The sequence below is a fragment of the Triticum dicoccoides genome, chromosome 1A, assembly GCF_002162155.2.
Source record: "Triticum dicoccoides isolate Atlit2015 ecotype Zavitan chromosome 1A, WEW_v2.0, whole genome shotgun sequence".
NCBI classification, from domain to species: Eukaryota; Viridiplantae; Streptophyta; class Magnoliopsida; order Poales; family Poaceae; genus Triticum; species Triticum dicoccoides.
This window is the reverse complement of record NC_041380.1, coordinates 46,802,894-46,824,000: the sequence shown is the minus strand read 5'-3', so window position 1 is coordinate 46,824,000 and position 21,107 is coordinate 46,802,894. Positions and strand designations below refer to the sequence as shown.

Here is a 21,107-nt window from a genome sequence, read left to right as displayed (position 1 = left end):
TTTGAGTATGCTCTTTTTTACGTTGAAATATGTACGTATTTCACAAATATAAAAAAACTATGAGTTCATATGTAATTTTTTCATGTAACTTACTTTGAAATATCTTAGATATAGTATATGAATATATTTAAAATGCTAAAGTAGTATATATAGTACCACATGGTAGTATATGAGACATATGGGGTAACTACCACCGGGTGGTAGGATGGATTTTCCCTATATATATATATATATATATATATATATATATATATATATATATATATATCACACATATATTTAGAAAATATACCTGAGAAGATGGGCGAGGCTGGTATATGGAAGAACCTCTGCTCTCCACCTTCACAAAATACACAATATCCCGTGACAACAAAAAGTGTGCACAGTAGCTTTCCAGAGACTCCTTGCTGCCATAAACTATCTGAGAAAATCACAAGTGTCACATTTGATGATTTGAACAAAGAAAGACACAGAATAACAAATCTAATGAACCTCTTACATCGGCAAACTCCTCAACAGTTACTGATTTGTCCTTCTCAGAAAGCTCCATCCAGGCACATTCCAAGATAGTAGGGTCCTGTAGCAAACCATATTATCAGTCACGATGCACATTATATGTAGTACACTTACAACTCGTGCAACGTTTCTCACCAAGAGATCCTGCGCTTTCTCGAGAAATTCAGCTATTCTTGAACAATCAAAATCCATGGTACCAGGTACAACATATGTCACCTGCTGGGGCTTTATAGAAGATAAGATACCATTCTGCACAAAAAATCAGCAGCTAAATCACAAGAGAATCATGAACAGTACCGTGATTTGAAATAGAAAAGTTCAAAAAATTCCAATTTTTTTGTGGTGCAAGATGCTCCTGTGCGTGAACTCTGCAAAGTTTGGACATTCAAGGAGCTCGTGGCAAAAAAGACAAATTTCGGATGTCTGAGAAACTTTTGAAAATCTCACTGTTCACACCTGATTTTTTTCTTTTTTGCCACAAGCTTCTCGAATGTCCAAACTTCACAAAATTTTGCACGAAGTTCACGCACAGAAGCATCTTGCACCACAACAAAAAATTGGAAATTTTTGAACTTTTTCTATTTCAAATCGAGGTACTGTTCACCAGGCTCATCTGAGCCCGGGCTCTAGGTTGAATTATCGATCCGTAATGTCTTTTCATCTGTGAAAAGTGTACAAATATATCCTTGGAAATGAATTCACCAGGCACTGAGTATTCTATTGGACAGGCTAGTTATCCCTCTTTAAATACCTGGTCAGTGACTACCCAGTTTTTCTTCCCATCAGGCCTTTCGACAACAGCGAGCAAGGATCTCTCAGAATCTTTGTGAAATTCAAGCAGCAATCCTTTTTGTATTGTTCTCTTCTCTATCTTACTATCCGACAGTTCCTTTGTGCCCTGCAATCCTGTCCTGAAGAACAAGACAGAATCCCAACTGTAAGCTTCATTGCTGTCTTTTTTTAAACCAGCATATATTAATCATGGACGTAAGTAATCACAATCATGTTTGATCGACTCCAATACACAGGAGGGAGCCGACCCAATACAGTACACCCACAACCTTTGTCTCTCTTAAAGGACTGGGCAAGACTATCTGAAGCCAGTAGTAAGCTTCATTGCATTGACCTACGCAATTATCATCACAACAACAAAGCCTTTTGTCCCAAGCAAGTTGGGGTAGGCTAGAGATGAAACCCAACATAAACCTGTGAGAACCTAAAATTGAAAGGTGCGTGCAAATTCCTTGGCTTCATCAAGCCTACAGTGATTTCCTGCTCGGTCGCTGCGGCGCGAGATGGGAACTGTTGGGTCAGAGACCTGTGTGGCCGCCTTGCTGTTCAGGCGGTGCTGCAGTTGACCTCTGGTAGGCGACGTGCCATGAGCTGTGGAAGATTATGTTTTTTGTGTGGCTTTCCTGATGAACCGCAGCTGGACGTCTGATCGTCCGTCTAGCTAGGAGGGGGCTCCGTCACCAGTGAGTGTGCCCATTGTGCTCTCAAGACTGGCCGTGCATCTATGCCAGAGAAATTTGGTTCCTGTCCCTGCAATGGCTCGGGTTCCAACACCTCGCCCTTGGCCCTAACGTGACGATTCTCGAGCAGTGGATTGGTGCCAAACAACACTGTCTCAACTACACTCAGGAAGGGCTGCATTTTGGTGAACCTGTGCACCCTCCATTCTGTCTGGTGCTAAAGGAACAGGTGTGTGGGTTCAAGAACAAGGCCCTTCCAGCTTAACCATGGGCAAGATTAAGGATGGGTGCCGCTAGTGGAAGATTGTAGGTGGAGCCGTGGAGGTAATCTAGCAAGTGTGATCCTGTAGTGTGCATCCGGTGGGGGTGGGTTGACGCACAATCGTGGCTGTGTTGTCATGTAATGCTCTTGCCAATGGTGACGGTATACATTCTACAATTTTCTCATTCCACAATTCGATGAAAAAAGGGAACATCCATATTGCCGATGTGAATTTAGCTAAAGTCCTTGTACCATTTCCAACAGACAGCGTGGCAGTGCATTTCCCACAGGAAATGGTTTTGGAGACCACTACACTGTCCTAGTACAATTCCACGACTAAATCTCCTTATGTAATGTACTGCAGAGCAAATTGCATAAAGCAAATGTACCTAGAACAATTGCTTCATCTTACTCACAAGCCAAGCCGTTGTTCGAACTATGATCATGAATTCATGAGAGCGAGGTTAAAGTTCGATACCCTGATTCCATGTTCGATTTGGTACAGGCAGCGAACCAGCAAAATCTGCCGTGGGCAGTGGCAGCATAGCACAGGCATCGGCACACGAGCGGCTCGCAGCGGCCGGGCGGGACGGCGCAGCGTGGAGGCTGCGCAAAGGTAGGCGTACGTGCGTCCGCGGAGGGATTGCTAGGAACGGGCGACGGCGGCGAGGCAGGAGGGCAGACAGCTGAGCTCTTACAATGCGAAAGGGGGCATTACCTTGCGGAGACCCGGACCCGCCTGCGGGACCGGAGCTCCTGGAGGACGGAGTCGACGAGGCGGCCCCGGCAGGCGGCAGTGGCGCCGAACGCGGAGCGGCCCGCGGGGGCCAGGCGGGCGGCGCGGGCGAGCGGGCGGAGGCGGAAGAAGGCCAGCGCCGCCGAGGAGCACCCGCTCGCCGCCCTCGCCGCCATGGGCGATGGCCGCATATGCGCGCGCGCCCGCGGTCGAGGGAGGGAGGGAGGGAGGGAGGGGGGCGCCGGTGAGCCTCGCTCGCCGCTGCCGCTGCTCCGGCCGGGGATTTTGGCGATAAGAGAGGAGAGAGCGGTTCCGCACGCGAGTGGAGGGAGGAAGGCGAGGGCGAGGCTGCTGCTGTGGCGGACTGGGCCTGGGCCTCTCGTGGCGGGGATGCATGGGCCGGCACTGGTTAGTGGGTGATGATTTCGAGCGCAGCGCAGCGTTTCGGCCCGATCCGTCAAGGCTGGTGACCAAGCGATTATTAAGGCCGAGAGTACTCACTTTGAAATTTTGTTACTGGGAGAGAAAAAAAATCCGTCGTAGTCTAGGTGGTTAGGATACTCGGCTCTCACCCGAGAGACCCGGGTTCAAGTCCCGGCGACGGAATTTTTTGGCCTTTTTGTCACCCACCCTGTTTGCTTCCTGTCTCTGAAATTGCACGTCACTGCAAACTTTTTTTTGAAGTTACGTCACTGCAAACTTAACGATCGATCAATGAATTAAGGGGGGAAGACACCACAGATTCAGTTCTCCTTTTCTATTACAACGGGGCCTCGAAGTGATTTATAATCTTGGAATGCTCTCCGGTGATTGTTGAGCCAAGACTCGTTTAAGCATGCGATGGTATAGTCGGGATCTAGAGTCGATTCGCGGTGGTTCTAGCCGACTGTTTCACAAGACATTTAGAGTCGGTTTGGTTTCACTTTAAAATTGTAGCCGACTGCTTCCATAAGGCCTTCAGATCTGGTTGGTTTCATTCCAACACTGCCCACGTGATGCTAATATAGTAGCGCACACTTTGCATCGACAAGCTTATGATTCGAATTCTTATTTGCGTTAGGAGGGCAGCCCTTCTCAAAAATGCCAACAAGCTTATGATTCGAATCTCCGAGCACGGATGGCGTGGCACTCTCAGGCAAGAAGCATTCATCCAGGTGCATGTTACGCGTGCTGCGATCTGACCCACTCATCTCGCACATGCTCACGTCATCCATTCCTTTTCTATTACAACGGGGCCTCGAAGTGATTTATAATCTTGGGATGCTCTCCGGTGATTGTTGAGCCAAGACTCGTTTGAGCATGCGATGGTATAGTCGGGATCTAGAGTCGATTCGCGGTGATTCTAGCCGACTGTTTCACAAGACATTTAGAGTTGGTTTGGTTTCATTTTAAAATTGTAGCCGACTGCTTTCATAAGGCCTTCAGATTTGGTTGGTTTCATTCCAACACTGCCCACGTGATGCTAATATAGTAGCGCACACTTTGCATCGACAAGCTTATGATTCGAATTCTTATTTGCGTTAGGAGGGCAGCCCTTCTCAAAAATGCCAACAAGCTTATGATTCGAATCTCCAAGCACGGATGGCGTGGCACTCTCAGGCAAGAAGCATTCATCCAGGTGCATGTTACGCGTGCCGCGATCTGACCCACTCATCTCGCACGTGCTCACGTCATCCATTCCTTTTCTCCTTACCCCAATAGACCAAAAGAAAGATGCAGAGCGAAGCGACAACTACACATATCCATTTCTACCCTTCTTCTATGCCGCTGAGCTCCTCCTTCTAAGACCTCCGGATCCGCCGTGATGTAGGGATCAAAGATGCCCGAGATGTTGACTAGAGGGTGAGTTCATTTATTTTTCTTAGTTGTTTTTAGAGACTACCGCAAATACGCAGCCGACGTTGCCCTTTTTTGGGATGCCCAAAAACGTTTTGCAAAATTTTGCAGCAAGGGCAGTTGTTGGAGCGGATCCAAAAGCCCAATAAATGGTTATGCCCTAAAATAGGGTTGATGTTGGAGATGCTCTTATCATCTACCAACTTATTTTCTACAACAATTGATCTCCCTTTTTTGTGCCTTCATGTTCAAATCATGTAAAATGGCGGAGGTTTTTAATTGGTTGTGCTCTTCTTTTTTGTGGGAGCAGTAGGTTGTTCCATTGTTGTCCACTGTTAGTTTTGTGCAGGTTTTGCCATACCTGAAATTTTATGAAATACTTCCTCCGTCCCATAATATAAGAACGACTGTTTTTTACACTACACTAGTGTAAAAAAAACGCTTTTATCTACTACCCCTATAAAAGCACGAGAGGGCGGAGAACCAATACATCTCAACCGTCTAATGGAGAGATCTAACGATCAAAATCATCTCAATGTTTAATGTTTAGCATCAACCACGCGGTTAGTGTAGGGTTAAACCACTAAACTTTCCTCCACGCAGCAACCCACGCCCTCCGCTTAATCCTCCTCTGCCCCGCTGCATCCGACGCGCCCAGCCGCCCCTCCGCCCCACTCCTGGCTCCGCGCTCGGTCGCCCCTGCTCCCCGTCCGCCCTTGCTCCTCTACCACAGCCAACACTCCTCCACCAGTGCCCGCCGCGCCCGGCCTCCCCCGGCGTCCGCGCCCGTCCGGCCGCCCCTACTCCCCCGCCAGTCCCCGTCCCAGATGCCGCCTTGCGCGCCCCCGCGCCCGGCCGCCCCCAGCGCGCGTCCGCTCCACGCCTACCCGCGCACGTCGCCGACGGCCCTCCATGCCTCCCACGACATGCCCATGGAGCTCTTTCTGCAAAAAATCCCTCACCAATTGGAGCGCCAAGGAAACCCATATCCTTTCTCGTAAGTAATCATCATCAATAAGGAGCGAGTATTTATGCTCAATTATGTGCATGTACTGATTTCTTCACTTCCCCATGGATTTACCTTCACACAGATGAATAATCATCATCCACCTGCATCTCCATTACGATCAGAAGAATGTTCTCCATTTAAGGACCTGACAATCACGCCTAATCATGGGAATGCAAATGCCCTAGGTGAAAATCTGCGAGAACAACTGAATTGGGGTCAAAATTGGGATGCCCAAGTGTCTGATCAGAAGATAATGGAATACAACAGGAAGCGACCTACAACCCTCTCCATTGCCCAAAGTAATGTAAGCTAGAGGAATTCTTATTAATGCTTTAGTCCATTTTAGAATCTGGTAAGGGAAAGGATACAATGTGCATGCATGTGAGTTGTATACATTGCATTCCACATGACAATTTCATTTGGCCTACTTACATGCCGTCAGAAGCTGGACATGGACTCCATGCAAATATATAGGCCTGCAAATAATTAACAAAACGATATACTAAGACATATCCATATCACTAACAAAGAGTGTAACTGATTTTTCCTTGATCTATTCAACCCATGTCTTGTTAGCTCGGATCTTTATTTTGAGCATATGTTTCGTGTTCTACAGAGCATTCACCATTTTCTTTTTCTTTGTGGCCGTATATATTTTTGAAAAAAAATTATGATCTTGTTCTGGATTGATGGTACTACCAATAGCATACATGTATTTTTTACTTTCTCATGTTTTTAATTTTAGCTCGGCCATCGTTTGTAATGCGGCGATGCCGTATTTGTCAGAAGGTTGGTTTTAGTTTCTTGTTCATAGTTAATAATCATGACATATGGTAAGATGTCTTTATGGGCTCATATGTACTCTATGAAAATGTTACATGAAAAGCATTGCTAGGAATTTGAAATTGGGATGTGTACTGCTTATTATTTCCAATTTTGCACTATAGACTCACAATCCTATGATTAATCTTTTTGGTTGACTAGCACAACATTTTTTGATTGTGACCTCATTTTTAAATAGTTAAATTTGGCAGGTTGCAGAAATTCAAATTCACTATCTCTTCAGAATCAATGCAAATTCACTGAATGCTTCGTAGCTTCGTGGAATGTTGCCGCTTACATTGCAAATACTTGATCCTTGATAGCTATGCTATGTTGATCATGCCAATAAATGTTTGGAGATAGGAAACATCATGTACAAGTTATAATATATAGAAAATATTTTTTACGCACCACTAGCTCCAAGGAATTGTTTCCTCTACTTGAAACATAGAGGTGAGTGTTTGATACTCCTTTAATCATGTATCTCCTTACTGAAACTGAATGCAGTTTTTGTTGGCTTGGAGGAATGTCTGCACCAATCCACCACGCTCGAATTAGGGGATCACATACAACGTGGTGGCAAAAATTGAGGTGATGATCCATCAGGTTCGCCTCATATTTGTTTTTGGGAATGACTTAATTGGTCCCAGACACTTTTTGTGGCCTAGAAAATATCGTAAATGTTCACCGGTCAGCCGCCTCCTCCGCGATTGACTCCCTGTAGTTATTGACCCAACACGTTGATTGCTCTACCCCACATACCCACTTCATTCTTGCCCTAATATATTAACCTACTGTCACGTTGATCCATTTATCTATTTTGAGCATATGTGGCATGGTCTACAAGGTATTCAGTTTAGATTTTTCTTATCATGGATTCAATTTTTTATTGTAGTTTGTGGGGTTATTTTAGTTACTAGCTTGCAACGATTCAGTTTATCCACTGCTGCTCCTAGAGGGTGCATTTGAATGATGAGAAGGTGGAAGTTAATAACTTCATATGGTTATCTGATTTCTCTACGAGTGATTTCCTTCTGTTTTGTTCGGGCAAGCTTGATTTATATGCGCTCACATGATTAATGCTCTCTTGCAGTATATGCATGCAAGGCACTGTTTGGGTTGGCTTGCATTTATGGGTATGCGATAAATCTGAAAGAAACTTATGCCATGTATATCATGTACTACCTGAAGTTTTTGCAGCCGTTGAATGTAGAACCCTTGAAATTTTTTCTTATGTACTTCTAATTTTCTCCGAGCAAAGACGTTTAACCTACTTAAGGACAAACATACATATATTTCCACAAAATATTTAATGATCCATGTCGTAAGAGTCTTTCTATCTACCAAACTATATACTTGTCATGAACTGGAGTTTTTTGGTTTTCCTTTTGTGTACATATTGTGTATGAAATTGTTCTTTTAGAGAAAGGAAAATTTTAGTATGCTAAATACTTGTCATGAACTGGAGTTTTTTGGTTTTCCTTTTGTGTACATATTGTGTATGAAATTGTTCTTTTAGAGAAAGGAAAATTTAGTATGCTAAATAAGAGGACAGACTTAGAAAATGTTACATTAATTTGTTTACATTATAGCTTTTGTTCAATTGATCGAGTTTCACGGTGCATGTGGATAAACTGAATCGTTGGCAATAGTTGAAGGAAGATTCAGGGGTTGAGCATTAGGTACGCTGCAATCATGTTGATGCTCCTCAAGATCATGCGGCCATTATTGTTATCCTTCAGAGGAAACTTGACCTACTAATCAGCAATGAATTTTATTGGTAATAAACCAACATCCTACAGTTCTACAATCAAATTTTAGTTGACTGTTGTCTTACTATATATTGTAGGTAATTTTTGTTCTTATATTTTTATGGGCCTTAAGATTAACTTATCATTATTCCATTTCACAATCCCAAAGCATGTACAAATATTACTTCCTCCGTCCAATAATTCTTGTCGTGGATTTAGTTCAGTTGAAAGATTCATTGTGGATTCACTAGATTCATGGTATCATTTTAAGACAGATTTATGGCTATGTCATACAATACGTAGGTAGGCGTGTATGATTCTTTTTCAGTAAAAAGTATTGGTGCAGAGCTAGAAGAAAACCTTGAGATGGTCCAACTTTTTGTAAGTGTGCTATTGTTAGATAGTGATTTGCATGGTATCTCGTATTTTTCTATGATTATACGTGTGTTACACGTGCATGCTTACTAGTATTATGGGACGGAGGGAGTAGTTCTCTTGTGAATTAAATGACCGACACTACATTTCATCCCTACTAGTAGATTATGTTTTTTCCATTAAAGATGTGTTTGTTGTTAGAAAAACCATGTTAGCAAATGCCATCCTTCAAATCTCAAAATAAGGTTTCCAACATCAAGACATCAAATACTCCAAAAAAAAAATCAAGATCGACATCAAACAAAAAGACATGGGAAAAGTTGTAGGCCTAGCTATTTCTTCAACAGAAACTCTTTCAACATAGAGACTAATGGCTAATGAAAACGATATTACAAATCTGCTAAATTTTGAGGTGATTGAGGTACTTGCACCAGCAGCTAGCGCAGCGGGTGGAATCTAGTAAGCAAAACAAAGAATCAATACACTTCTTTCAGCAACAAAATGATGGATGAACGATGAATGAATAAGGCAACTAAAATTAATTAATAGTGCAAGGAAAGCTGGCGCTGGAGCTTCTTGCTGCTGTTCCTTCTCTCAGGCTGAGACAAGCTATTGAAGCCGGACGCTCTCCTGCCACCGCCGGCGCTTCTGGCGCTGCCGCAGCTGACCGGGGAGCCGGACAAGGAGGCCGATTCCTCGAGCCAGCTTCCTTGGCTGTGCGGAGTAGGGTAGTCGTCGACCTCCTGGTCGTCGACGAGATCACGCTTGTCGTCGGCGGTGTAGGCGTCGAACTTCTTGTCATGGCGGTAGTCGACGTTGGGGCCGCAGAGGCAGACGAAGGTGGGGCTATCGGAGTAGTGCGGCGAGGAGGAGGCGAAGGACCAGGTGCCGTGGGAGGCCCGGGAGGAGCCCGAGGAGGCAACGGAGGAGGTGGGGCTGCCGGCGCCGCCGTCGTGGGAGAAGGACAGGGAGCGGACCCTCTGGCGCGCGTCCTTGAGGCGGTCGGCGTCGGTGAGGAGGCCGACGACGCTGTCGGCGCGGCGCTGCATGGAGGCGCCCCAGTCGAAGCCCTTGTCGTCGGTGTAGGTGAAGCCGCGGAGGTCGCGCAGGGCCTGCATGTCCGGGAGGAAGTCCCCGGGGAGCTCCTCGGGGCCGTGGGTGAGGAGGAACTCGAGGACGACGAGCGCCTTGTAGACCGGCCGCCACTCCTTCCAGTCGTGGACGCAGCCGAGGCGGCGGTGGAGCACGTTGGCGATCCGCCAGTAGTCGTCGATGTCGAAGGCCGCCTCCGCGATGGACGCCAGCGTCTTGGCGTCCGGGACGCACGCGTCGTCGTTGGTCGCCTCCTGCACAGCCCTACGGCCGAATTCATGCATTCACCATGAGTTGAGTTATACATAGATGCAAATGCAATTATGCAATGCGAATGAATAAACTTACAGCTCTGCCGGAGTTACGTCGCCGAGGGCCAGCCTCGCCTGCTTGTACTTGTCCTGCAGGTACCCGGACGCCTGACGCCCTAGCTTCGCCGTGAACAACGCGGCCATCGCCTTCGCCGGACTGCTGCCTAGCTCGGTCACCTAGCAGACCACTCCTTGATTGATTATACAAGAGAGAGAGGGAAATGGCGGAAGAATGAGAGGTGGAGAGGATTGTACTGGTGAATGGTTGGCGGAGAGGAACAAGCGGAGAGAGGAGGCGTGGCTCGTCGTTCTCGCGGCCGGGGTTTTTGCACAGCCCTCCATCTCCACCTCAATCCTACCGTCTGCATGCATGCTTACCAAACTGCAGAATGTACTGGATCGATTACCCAAGGGAAAAGCTGTGGTCAAATTCTGCGTGCTTGCCAACAATAGCCATATTTAGTACTGTACCTCACTTTAATCGGTTCAGCCGGCATATTTTTGTTTCTTCAGTGCACTGTGCCTGAGAAAAACATTTGTTCCGTTTCCTACAGTTTAGGCGAATTCATGACTCAGATAGCGAATTCAAGTAAGCGTCGCTTTTTTTTCAAAAAAGAATTGAATACCACCTCATATATTAATTAACCAATTGAGTTATCACAATCGTTCATTACCAAATTCACCAAGCCGGGCGGAACATGGTTAGCTTTTTTTTTTTTGAGATTTGGCAACCTTTATTAAACAATAATCATATCAGTTACAAGGAAGGGGAGCAAGAAATCAGGAGGTTTATCTCGCCACTCTTCAGAAAAATTTCCTCTGTAACTAGCCCGAGCAAGCCCATGTGCTGCCGCATTACCTTCCCGAGCACAATGAACAACAGTCGCCCTGCCGAACGCAGTCAATAACTTTTGACAGTCATCAGTAACAACCGCCGCTGAAGCACGGTAATCTGATGGGTCAAGGATAGCTTGGACAATCTCTAGTGAGTCAGACTCTACTACCAGAGTTGAAATGCCCAGATTGTCAGCTAGGCGTAAGCCATCAAGTAGAGCAAGAGCCTCCATGGATGGTGCATCCATAGCATGTTGTTTATAATAACAACATCCTGCAATAAAAGCGCCCGTACAATCCCGAATTACGGCTCCCGTTGCTCCTGATCCTTCATCAGCATGGTAACTTGCATCCACATTAAGCTTTAAGGCCCCCATAGTAGGCCTCTCCCACCTCACTTTTCTGTCCTTTACCCCTGGTTTCATAGCGAGAGCATTAGCAACGATGCCCCGTATACTCATTGATGTACGGACCGGGGTGCCACACTTCTCGTCGTGGCTAATTTTTCGACGATCCCACCAAAGATACCAAGCTGCTACCATAATCATCTCAACTCCATTTGCAATCGGGATCCTTGCTTCTCCCTCGAGGTCCGAACAGAGAAGCTTTTCTAAAATAACTGAACCTGACCTCTCTTGTGCTACAACATTTTCAATGGTAGGTTTCAAACCGAGTTCCTCCCACACCTTCTTGGATCTGTCACATGTAAACAACATATGGCGGAGATCCTCAGGGGTAGTTCGACAAACTGGGCATATTACAGGGGACTTCATATGACGATCTGTTAATGTGCAGTAGCACGGAACGATCCCATGTAACACCCGCCAGTTGAACACATGTACTTTAGGAGGGACAGTTCTTCCCCAAAGAGACTTCCACACAGGATGTGGATCAATTCTGCCTCCTCCCGAGTCCAACCGAGCTCGTGTCCTATATTCATTTTTCCATGTAATATGATACGCTGAGCGGATAGTAAAGCAACCTGACTTCGAAAAATGCCATGAGATGAAGTCTGATTGTCCATGAGATGACAACGGAATTTGCAATATCCTCTCTGCATCAACCGGCCAGAAGTTTTCACGCACGAGCTGCTCATCCCAATTTCCAGAAATTGGATCAATCAAGTCCTGGACTTTCTGTAACAAACATAGCCCCCTAGGGGTCATTACCTTGCGGTCATGGCTTGTGGTATCCACTGGTCAGACCAAATATCAATTGAAGCACCATTCCCTGGTCGCCAAATCGCCCCTAGCTTGAAGGTTTTCATACCCGCCATGATACTCTGCCAAGTATACGATGAACCTTTTTTTCAAAGATGCATTCATCAAGTCCCCATCCGGATAATATTTCGTCCGTAGTACTTGGGCACATAGAGAGTCTGGATCGGATAGTAGCCTCCAACACTGCTTCGCTAGCATAGCTTTGTTAAAACAATGTAAATCACGAAAGCCCATACCTCCCTCTTTCTTAGGAATGCACATCTTCCACCACGCCTTCCAGTGAATCTTCTTTTTTTCTTGCGTGTTACCCCACCAATATCTAGCAATAGCATCACAGATAGCCTTACAAAAATTCTTCAGGATGTTAAAAACCGACATGGCATAAACCGGGGTAGCCTATGCCACCGCCTTCAAAAGAGTTTCTTTCCCGCTGATTGATAATATTTTTGAGATCCACCCATTAATAAGTGCACAAACTCTATCAACTAGATGTTGAAAATTGTCACTTCGGTCAATTCCAACTTTTGACGGTAACCCCAAGTACTTATCCGAAATCGCCTCTGAGACAATATTAAGTTGTGAACAGATATCCGCTCGCACTTCCACTGAAGTATTGAGACTGAAGAACACAATGGATTTTGCATCGCTAACCAGTTGTCCTGAGCTAGCACAGTACATGTTTAGAGCATTTCTGAGTGACGTGGCATTCAACGTATCCGCCCTCATCAGAATAAGGGAATCATCAACAAATAACAAGGGTGAAACTGATGGTGCACTACGGCACACCTTAATCCCTTGGATACCACCGATCAACTCTCCGTGCGCTAATAGACTGGATAACCCTTCAGCACAGATTAAGAATAAATAAGGAAACAAGGGGTCTCCCTGCCTGAGCCCCCTTGTAGGAGTGAATGCCTCTGTTTCATCTCCATTGAACCACATTATGTAATTAACATAAGTAACACAAGCCATAATCATCTCCACCCATGAACTATGGAAGCCCAATCTGGTCATCATATCTCGGAGAAAATTCCATTCGACACGATCATAGGCCATATGCATATCGAGCTTCACCGCACACAAGCCACTCTTTCCTTGTCTCTTTTTCTTAATCGCGTGGAAACACTCATAAGCCACTAGTACATTATCTGTAATCAATCTCCCCGACACAAAGGCACTTTGGGTCGGAGAGATAATATCTGGTAATAATACTTTCAATCTATTAGATAGCACATTAGAGATTACCTTATAGACGACGTTACAAAGACTTATTGGCCTAAACTGGGAAATAAGCTCAGGGCAATCAACTTTTGGTATCAACACCACTCCTGTATCATTCCACCCCTCCGGTATAACACGGCTATTGAGGGCGTTCAGAACCTCTTCTGTCACCTTATCACCCACGACAGACCAAAACTTTTTATAAAAAACTGCATGCAGCCCGTCAGTACCTGGGGCCTTGAAATCGCCAATACTAAACATAGCCTTTCGAACTTCCTCTGCCGTATATGGTTTGAGCAAAGTATCATTCATCACCTGAGTGACCCGTGGTGTAACTCTTTCTAGCAAGGTTTCATCAGTCCCCAAGACCTCTGATGTGAAGAGTTCGTTAAAATAAGATTGTATCAGAGGCTTGATCTCCTCATTTCCTTCTCTAAGAACGTCAGTTGCATCTTTTAGCTTCACAATTATATTTTTCTTGCGCCTAGTTGATGCACTGTGCTGGAAATACGCTGTATTGCGGTCCCCATACTTAAGGAAATCACTCCTACTCCGCTGCATATAGTACACTTCTTCCTGTTCCAACGCAAGTTCCAACTGCGTTGTTATTTCATGTTGGCGCTGAGTAGTATGCTCATCCATTGGTCTAGCTAATATACGGTCAACCTATTTCGTCAGGTCCCTGATTCTCTTACGAGGAGCCTTGAGTACATTTTTGTCCCACTCATGCAGCTCATCATGTACTGCTGCAAGTCTTGCCAAGATCGGTGTATTTGGGGGTGAGTGTTCCCATGCCGTTGCCACCAAATCACCCACTGTTTCCTCCCTTAGCCATTTGCCTTCAAAGCGTTTTCGCCGTCTGCTAGTGCCGCTAGTAGGCAAAGTATACGTAGATGTGTCGATCATAATCGGCCTGTGATCCGAACCACCCATAGTAAGGTGGTGCACAACTGCATCAGGAAACATACCAGCCCATGCCATGTTCCCCACAGCTCTATCCAGTCTCTCTCTGATTCTCCCCCTCTTCCAAGTGAATTTGTTGCCAATATAACCAAGATCTTCTAGCGAACAATCAGCCAAACAATCCCTAAACGCGGACATATATGATAAGGATCTCGCATTACCTCCCTCTTTCTCTGATGAATACAAAATCTCATTTAGATCCCCTATCACAACCCAAGGCAGATTACCCTTGGCATGTAGATCACGGAAACGTTTCCATGTACGATGCTTATGTCTCCAAACCGGCTCACCATACATACCCGTTAACCTCCAGTCTGTACTAGGATCCGCTCCTTTGACCACATCATCAATAAAGTTGTCGTGATAATAATTCAGCTGCATATTACCATTGTTCTTGCACATCATGATCAAACCTCCACCCCTTCCATCGCTCGGTGAAACAAACTTACTATCAAAGCCAAGCTTCACACGCAATATTTCCCCGCTCGAATCATTCAAGTGAGTCTCCGAGAGGAAAAGAACATCAAGACTATGCTGCCGTAGTAATTCCGACAGCGACCGAATTGCCGAGGGCGTCCCCAAACCTCGGCAATTCCTGCTTAAGATTTTCATTGGTCCTGGCGGTCGCCCTCTCGGGCCGCCGCCGATCCAGACAGATCATCTTCCATCTCAACTGTACCATCATCTCTTCTGTGATGTTTTTTCTCTTGGATCTTCAGAGGTGAGCTAGCATCAGTACTAGTAGTAGCCCTGGACTCAAAAGAACCCACTATATCTGAAACCTTCTCTCCTCCCATAAGGAGCAACTGCCCACCAGGGGCCTTCTCATTTGAAACTGCCAATCTCTTCCTAGCCATTCTCTCCGATGTTTCTCCTAAATTCTCACTGTTTTTTCCTTTGGCACATATACAGCGCCATTCCCCACTTGAGTATTGGGGACTTTTCTATCAGCATCCCCAGCTTGATGTTCTCCTCTGTTACCTTGGCCCACTCCAGTACCATTACGTGCGCCCCTTCCACGCATAGAACTTGCACCAGGGGTGGCCACGAATTCACGGCGTGGTTGGAACCAGAACTCCTCTTGTGGCACCATCATAAAATCCCCATACTGGAACTTCAAGGGATCGTGCAGCCCATCTCCACACTGCTCTGCGATATGTCCAATTGTCCCGCATTGAGCACAGAAACGGGGCATTTTTTCATACAACACTCGAAATTTCTGGGCAGGTTTCCTTGCCTCCACATTCCCTGAGACAAACCGCAGCAAAGGCTTCTCAATCTTGATTTTTATTCTCACTCTGACGAATTTCCCATACTCAACACCATTAAATCCTAGTTCAACCTCTAAGACCTCTCCCATCTTTGATGCTAGCATCTTCGCTACAAGCTCATTCCGAAGTAAATCTGGGAGACCCATAATTCTGATCCAAACACGAAGAGAGTCCAGATGGAGACTCTCAGTATTCGTTAGGCCATCATATTCCTCTATTATCACTGCTTGGTTTCGAAATAGCCAAGGACCTCCATGCATCGCCGTATTCCAATCTCCAAAGCACTGAAACTCAGTCGTGAACGTGTAATCATCAAGCGGCTTGAACTTCACTTCCTTTGCACACACCCAGGCCACCTGCATAGCTGTGTAGAAAGCAGTATGGCTAAACGGGGTCTTGACGCAAACCCTAAGAATCAGCGCCCATCTCGTCTCCCGAGCTGGGGCACCGATCAAACCCGACAAATCCACAGCGTCGTCTTCCTCCTCCGTAATCTCCAGTCTGTTCAAGAGATCATCCAAATTCCCCACAGGATCAGGTGCCCTTGCTTCCCCTGACGCCTCTGTTGCTGCTGATCCATTGATATTCGTTGCCCCTGCCGCCTGTGAGGTCATGCTTACCCCAAGCTCCGGTGGCCAGATGCCACCCGCTAGGAAACCTTGCCGACGAAGGAGATGGCTAGAGGCCCTCTTCCTAGGTCGGCCACGGTGATTCCTGAGGAGTCGCCGCCGGACGAGAAAACCCTAGAGGTCTAGGGAAAAAAACTTGCGATGCTTTGTAATCATATGGGCCACCACATTGGCTGAATACCATCCAATCTATTATCAAAACTAAACTTAGTGATCATATGGGCCACCACATTGGCTGAACCCTTGATCCGGAAATCTTAAGATTAGATATAAGCTTGGAGATACTCATCCCTTCCTTCTTCAAATCCATCAGTGGTGACCTGTCAAATTTTTCATTTGCAAGGGTCGCAACCACAAATGCGCAGTTAGTCTTTAAAATTATATGATTTTGAAGAGTGATACCTATATAAAGACCGGCAAGACAAGCCCGAAGCTCCACCCCCTCCACGCTTTTACAAAGCCCAAGAAATCCCAAGAGGAGATGATGGCCCTCCTAGATGAGTCCCTGGCCACCACCCCCACACTCGCCGCACTAATGCTTCCCACAGAACTTGCATCGACATTGATCTTTATGTAGTTCGAAGGAGAGGGGGGTTGCCATATCGCCTGATCTTCCAAAGGCTTAGGAGTAGTACTTAAACCAGACATCAAACTTTTACCTTTATTTTTCGAGTCCATCTCTGGATAAGAATGATAGGCGACGAAGGATGACCAATAATTTTGTACAAAGCTTGTCGAGGCTGACACGGATTCTTTCCCCTTACCAAAAATCAGGTCATTTCTCAAATGTCAGGCTCCCAGAATATGAATATAATTTGTTCACGCATAGTATAGGTCTTAATTGATCCAAAAGAATAAGAAACCAATCAGCTCGGGTGTACTTAAAAAGCATCCTCCGCAGGCAAACCCAAATATCTCTCATGGCCATGCACAGCGCAAGCCTATAGGGCACATGACTAGCGCATGAAAAGCGCTTTCATCTTTCACTCCACAAATAGAACATGTACAAAGAGTGGTTTCGTGGTGTAACTCTGTTTACCTGGACAACCAAGCTATTTGTAGCAACACGCCACACAAAAATACGGATTCTCTGAGGAACATTAGCCTTCCAAATAATATTCCAAATTTTCCTTTCCCCAACATTGCACCACTATATTGCCCCTCGTCTTCTTTATGATCCTTTAGATTAAGTGCAAACTTGTGTGTGCTTTTAACCGAGAACAAGCCATTGTTCTCAAAGTGCCAGGCAACAAAATCATCATCCCCTAGCGACTGAAATCGCAAACTTAGGATCTCCTCTGCATCATGTGGATAAAATAGGTGCCTAATCAAATTCCCAATCCATCTCCTCGGTCCACTCAAAATCAGGTTAGATACCCATTTGATCCTGGTCCTATTCTTCGTTGCAATAACTTCAAGGCCTAAGGCTCTCGGGAGCCAATTATCTCTCCAAATATTAATATTAGCTCCATCACACACTCTCCAAATGACTCCAGCTTTAAGCAGATCCAATCCATGTAAGATACCCTGCCAAGTGAGCGACGCCGATTGAGGAAAAGCAATACCAAGAATATGTCCCTGGGGGTAATATTTTGCCTTCATCACCTTGGCGCATAAGGAATCTAGGTTAACCACCAATCTCCATGCCTGCTTAGCGTCGATTCAGCATCCCTACTAGGTAAAATGTATGGCATGCTTGATGAACATGCATATCTATATGCCCTTTTGGACACCGATTTAGTCTTCATAAGGGTCATTGTTGTGTAAATAGGAGGTTAAACCCTTCATCGGGTGTTGCTTTTCTCATACACAATTTAAACTCTTTATAAACCCATTACTAACCTGAAGTATGCCAAGTGCAGTTTTTATTCCTTGTCTACTAAAATCTCCAAGAGTGCAACACTTGAATAAGCAGACTCGTGTGGTACTCTACTTGAATAAAGGATTATCATAGATTCTCTATTTTTTGTCGATTAGTATCTTAATTAGATATGTTTACTACACTCATGGGTGGCATTATACAAATGTAATGTGCATATTTACCACCAAAGTAAAAAATGCTTCTTACTCATCCCATTTTGGTTATGTTTGTTATGTTCCGCTATCATTCTGAACATGCCTTGAGTAATAATGGTTGATGATGCATTGGTTTTGCTAAAAAGTCATATGTGATAATAAGTGTTGAACCGGCTCTGCTTGTATGTTTATTTCCAGCATTTGGTCTACTTTTTATAAAGATTTATACCCCAACGCATGCAGTTGTTGGGAACGTGGAAAGTGATGGCGACAACATATGATTGACTTCATGTTGGTGGTGCTTTAATTTTTTTCCATTATTTGCATCTACAATGTTTTTGTCCCCTAAACAATTGCCTATACTATGTAATGGCAATTTCATCTTCGTCATCTATTGTCCCCGGTTTCCTCAAAGAAAGGGCCATTCATGATTTTCTTGGGTGGGCTTTTGAGTACCTTCATCAATGTAAAACCTCAAGGGAGGAAGTGGTGGTTCTTAAGTCCGATTTTGAGAAGGCCTTTGACACGATTGAGCACAAGACCATTTTAGAAATCCTAAGGGCAAAAGGTTTTGGCAAGAAATGGATTGGCTGGATACATGCATAGCTAAGTTATGTTCTTCCTTTGTGATGCTTAATGGGGTGCCTGGGAAAAGGTTTAACTGCAGAAGTAGTGTGAGACAGGGAGATCCTCTTTCTCCTCTGTTGTTTGTGTTAGCTGCTGACATGCTTTAGTCCTTCCTTAATAAGGCCATGACCCAAGCTCTCATTGCTCCAGCTCTTCTTGTACAGTCATGTCCTAATTTGCCTATCGCGCAATATGCTGATAACACCTTGGTTCTGATGAAGGCTGATGCTAGCCAACTTTTTTTTTTGCCTTAAAGCTCTTTTGAATACTTTTGCTTCTGCAACTGGGCTCAAAGTTAACTACAATAAGTCAAATCGCGTTCCTATTAATATTGTTGAAGAAAGAGTGGAATTGTTCATCAATATCCTAAACTACAAACAAGGGCACTTTCCTCTTACTTACCTGGGGATGTCCCTTGGACTGACCAAACCTACTGTTGAGCAGTGCCTCCCTCTGGTGAATAGAGTGGCCAAGAAACTAGTGGGCACTGCTTCTTTCATGGCTATGGCTGGAAGATTGCTCCTGGTAAAATCAGTTCTTGCTTCATTCACAATATTTTTCATAGGTTGCATTCATGTTCATGTGACAATTAAACATCAGGTTATCAAATATCTGAGGCATTGTCTTTGGAGAGGCCCTGACCTAGAAGACCATAAACCTGTCCTGGTGGCTTGGGAAACGGTTTGTGGACAAAAGGATCAGGGGGCTTAGGTGTGTTGGACATGTTTGTACGGAATAAAGCTTTGCTCATGAAGAATCTGCATAAATTCTATAACAGAGCTAATATCCCCTGGGTCTACTTAATTTGGGAATCCTATACAGTAATGGAAGGCTCCCTGGAACTCATGTGGAAGGATCTTTTTGGTGGAAGGCAAATTTGGGCTTGGTTGATAACTTTAAATCCCTTGCCAGGTGTCATGTGGGGAATGGAAGGAGTGTGTTCTTTTGGTCTGACCCTTGGCATACTGGGTGTCTTCAAGTTATTTTCCCTCATTTATTTTCTTTTGCCAATGATCGATGGCTCACAGACCATAAGGTGCTTCAACATGAGTATCTGGAAGATCTTTTTCATTTACCACTTTCTACTCAAGTTTTTGGTGAATTTACTCAAATGGAAGACTTGTGTGACTCCCTCTAAAATTCAGAGCTTAGGGAGAACACATATATGTGGAGCTATATCTGGGGCAGTGGGGTGTTTTATGTTGCCCAAGCATATAGAGTGATGTTGCTTTGCAAGTAGTACCTCAATTTAAATGGATTTGGAAGTGCTCCAAACAGTCCAAACATAAGGTTTTCTTTTGGATGCTCCTGGATGATAGATTAAATACCAGGAATTTGCTTTGAAGGAAAACTTTTCACCTAGATTCATATAATTGTGCCACACTTTCTTGTATGCAAGAGGAGACACTACAACATCTGTTTTGGACCTGCCCCTTTCTTGACCAGTGTTTGGATTATGCTTGCCGTACTAGATCTCATAACATGTTTGTCCTTGAAGAAATTGCAGATGTGAAGCAAAAAATTCAGGTGACATTTTTCATGGAAGTCGTCATCCCGGCTTCTTGGTCTTTATGGATCACCAGGAGATACTTATCTCTATGAGCTCAATCTCTTAAAACATAGGATTAAGAGGAAATTTGATGTGTTGTTCAATGCTTGGTTTGCACAATTGATGTATTTTTGTTTTCTTTTCTTTTTCTTTTAGGTGTATCCTTTCTTTTTTGTTTTTTCTTTCTTTCTCTAGCCCAGCTCAACATTTTAGACTTTTTGTGCTGCTTTATTTAATTAATTAATAAAAATTTCTATGGGGGTTTACCCTATTGTGTATAGTCAAAAAATGGCAAATGTGTACCTTCTTGATAAACATTGATGTCAAGTTTTTATTTTCTTGTATTTTATAAAGAGGAGCATGACAAGTTATTCTTTCCCCTGAAATTGCCATGTGGTTTCCCCCTCATTGGAAGTCTTGTTTCGTTATGTTCATGTCAAATGTGCCTTGTTGGGGAACGTAGCATGTAATTAGTTTCAAAAATTTCCTACACTCACGCAATATCTATCTAGGAGATGCATAGCAATGAGAGGGGGAGAGTGTGTCCACATACCCTCGTAGACCGAAAGAGGAAGCGCTAGCTTAATGCGATTGA

At 44.7% G+C, this 21,107-nt stretch overlaps 2 protein-coding genes, 1 non-coding gene and 1 pseudogene across 3 annotated transcripts in view; 1 reads left to right on the top strand and 3 right to left on the bottom strand.

The window, feature by feature from the left end:
- Nucleotides 1–3,177, bottom strand: part of LOC119362153 (ribonuclease II, chloroplastic/mitochondrial-like) — a 9,118-nt gene extending 5,941 nt beyond the window's left edge. Inside the window, exons 1-5 of the mRNA XM_037627355.1 lie at nucleotides 2,969–3,177; nucleotides 1,268–1,427; nucleotides 652–765; nucleotides 500–577; nucleotides 293–421 (exon numbers count right to left, since the gene is read on the bottom strand). Coding sequence (XP_037483252.1) covers nucleotides 293–421; nucleotides 500–577; nucleotides 652–765; nucleotides 1,268–1,427; nucleotides 2,969–3,177 — 690 coding nt within the window. The remainder of the gene's footprint in view (nucleotides 1–292; nucleotides 422–499; nucleotides 578–651; nucleotides 766–1,267; nucleotides 1,428–2,968) is intronic.
- A 342-nt stretch (nucleotides 3,178–3,519) lies between these two features.
- TRNAE-CUC lies at nucleotides 3,520–3,592 on the top strand. Its single transcript has one exon. It is a non-coding gene; the product is annotated as a tRNA-Glu (tRNA).
- A 5,507-nt stretch (nucleotides 3,593–9,099) lies between these two features.
- On the bottom strand, nucleotides 9,100–10,362 carry LOC119360374 (epsin-1-like). Its single transcript, XM_037626060.1, has 2 exons — nucleotides 10,220–10,362; nucleotides 9,100–10,135 (listed from the first exon to the last, which is right to left on the bottom strand). The coding sequence occupies exons 1-2, from the start codon at nucleotides 10,324–10,326 to the stop codon at nucleotides 9,322–9,324; spliced, it is 921 nt and encodes a 306-aa protein (XP_037481957.1). The 5' UTR covers nucleotides 10,327–10,362; the 3' UTR covers nucleotides 9,100–9,321.
- A 557-nt stretch (nucleotides 10,363–10,919) lies between these two features.
- LOC119350929 lies at nucleotides 10,920–14,099 on the bottom strand (annotated as a pseudogene).
- Between the last annotated feature and the right edge of the window lie 7,008 nt (nucleotides 14,100–21,107).

Bases quoted from the DNA above. Each gene is read 5' to 3' on its own strand.
- LOC119360374 (XM_037626060.1), bottom strand. From the start codon at position 10,326: ATGGCCGCGTTGTTCACGGCGAAGCTAGGGCGTCAGGCGTCCGGGTAC. The intron at 10,136-10,219 runs GTAAGTTTATTC...ATTCGGCCGTAG, and splicing joins GACGTAACTCCGGCAGAGCT to GGCTGTGCAGGAGGCGACCA.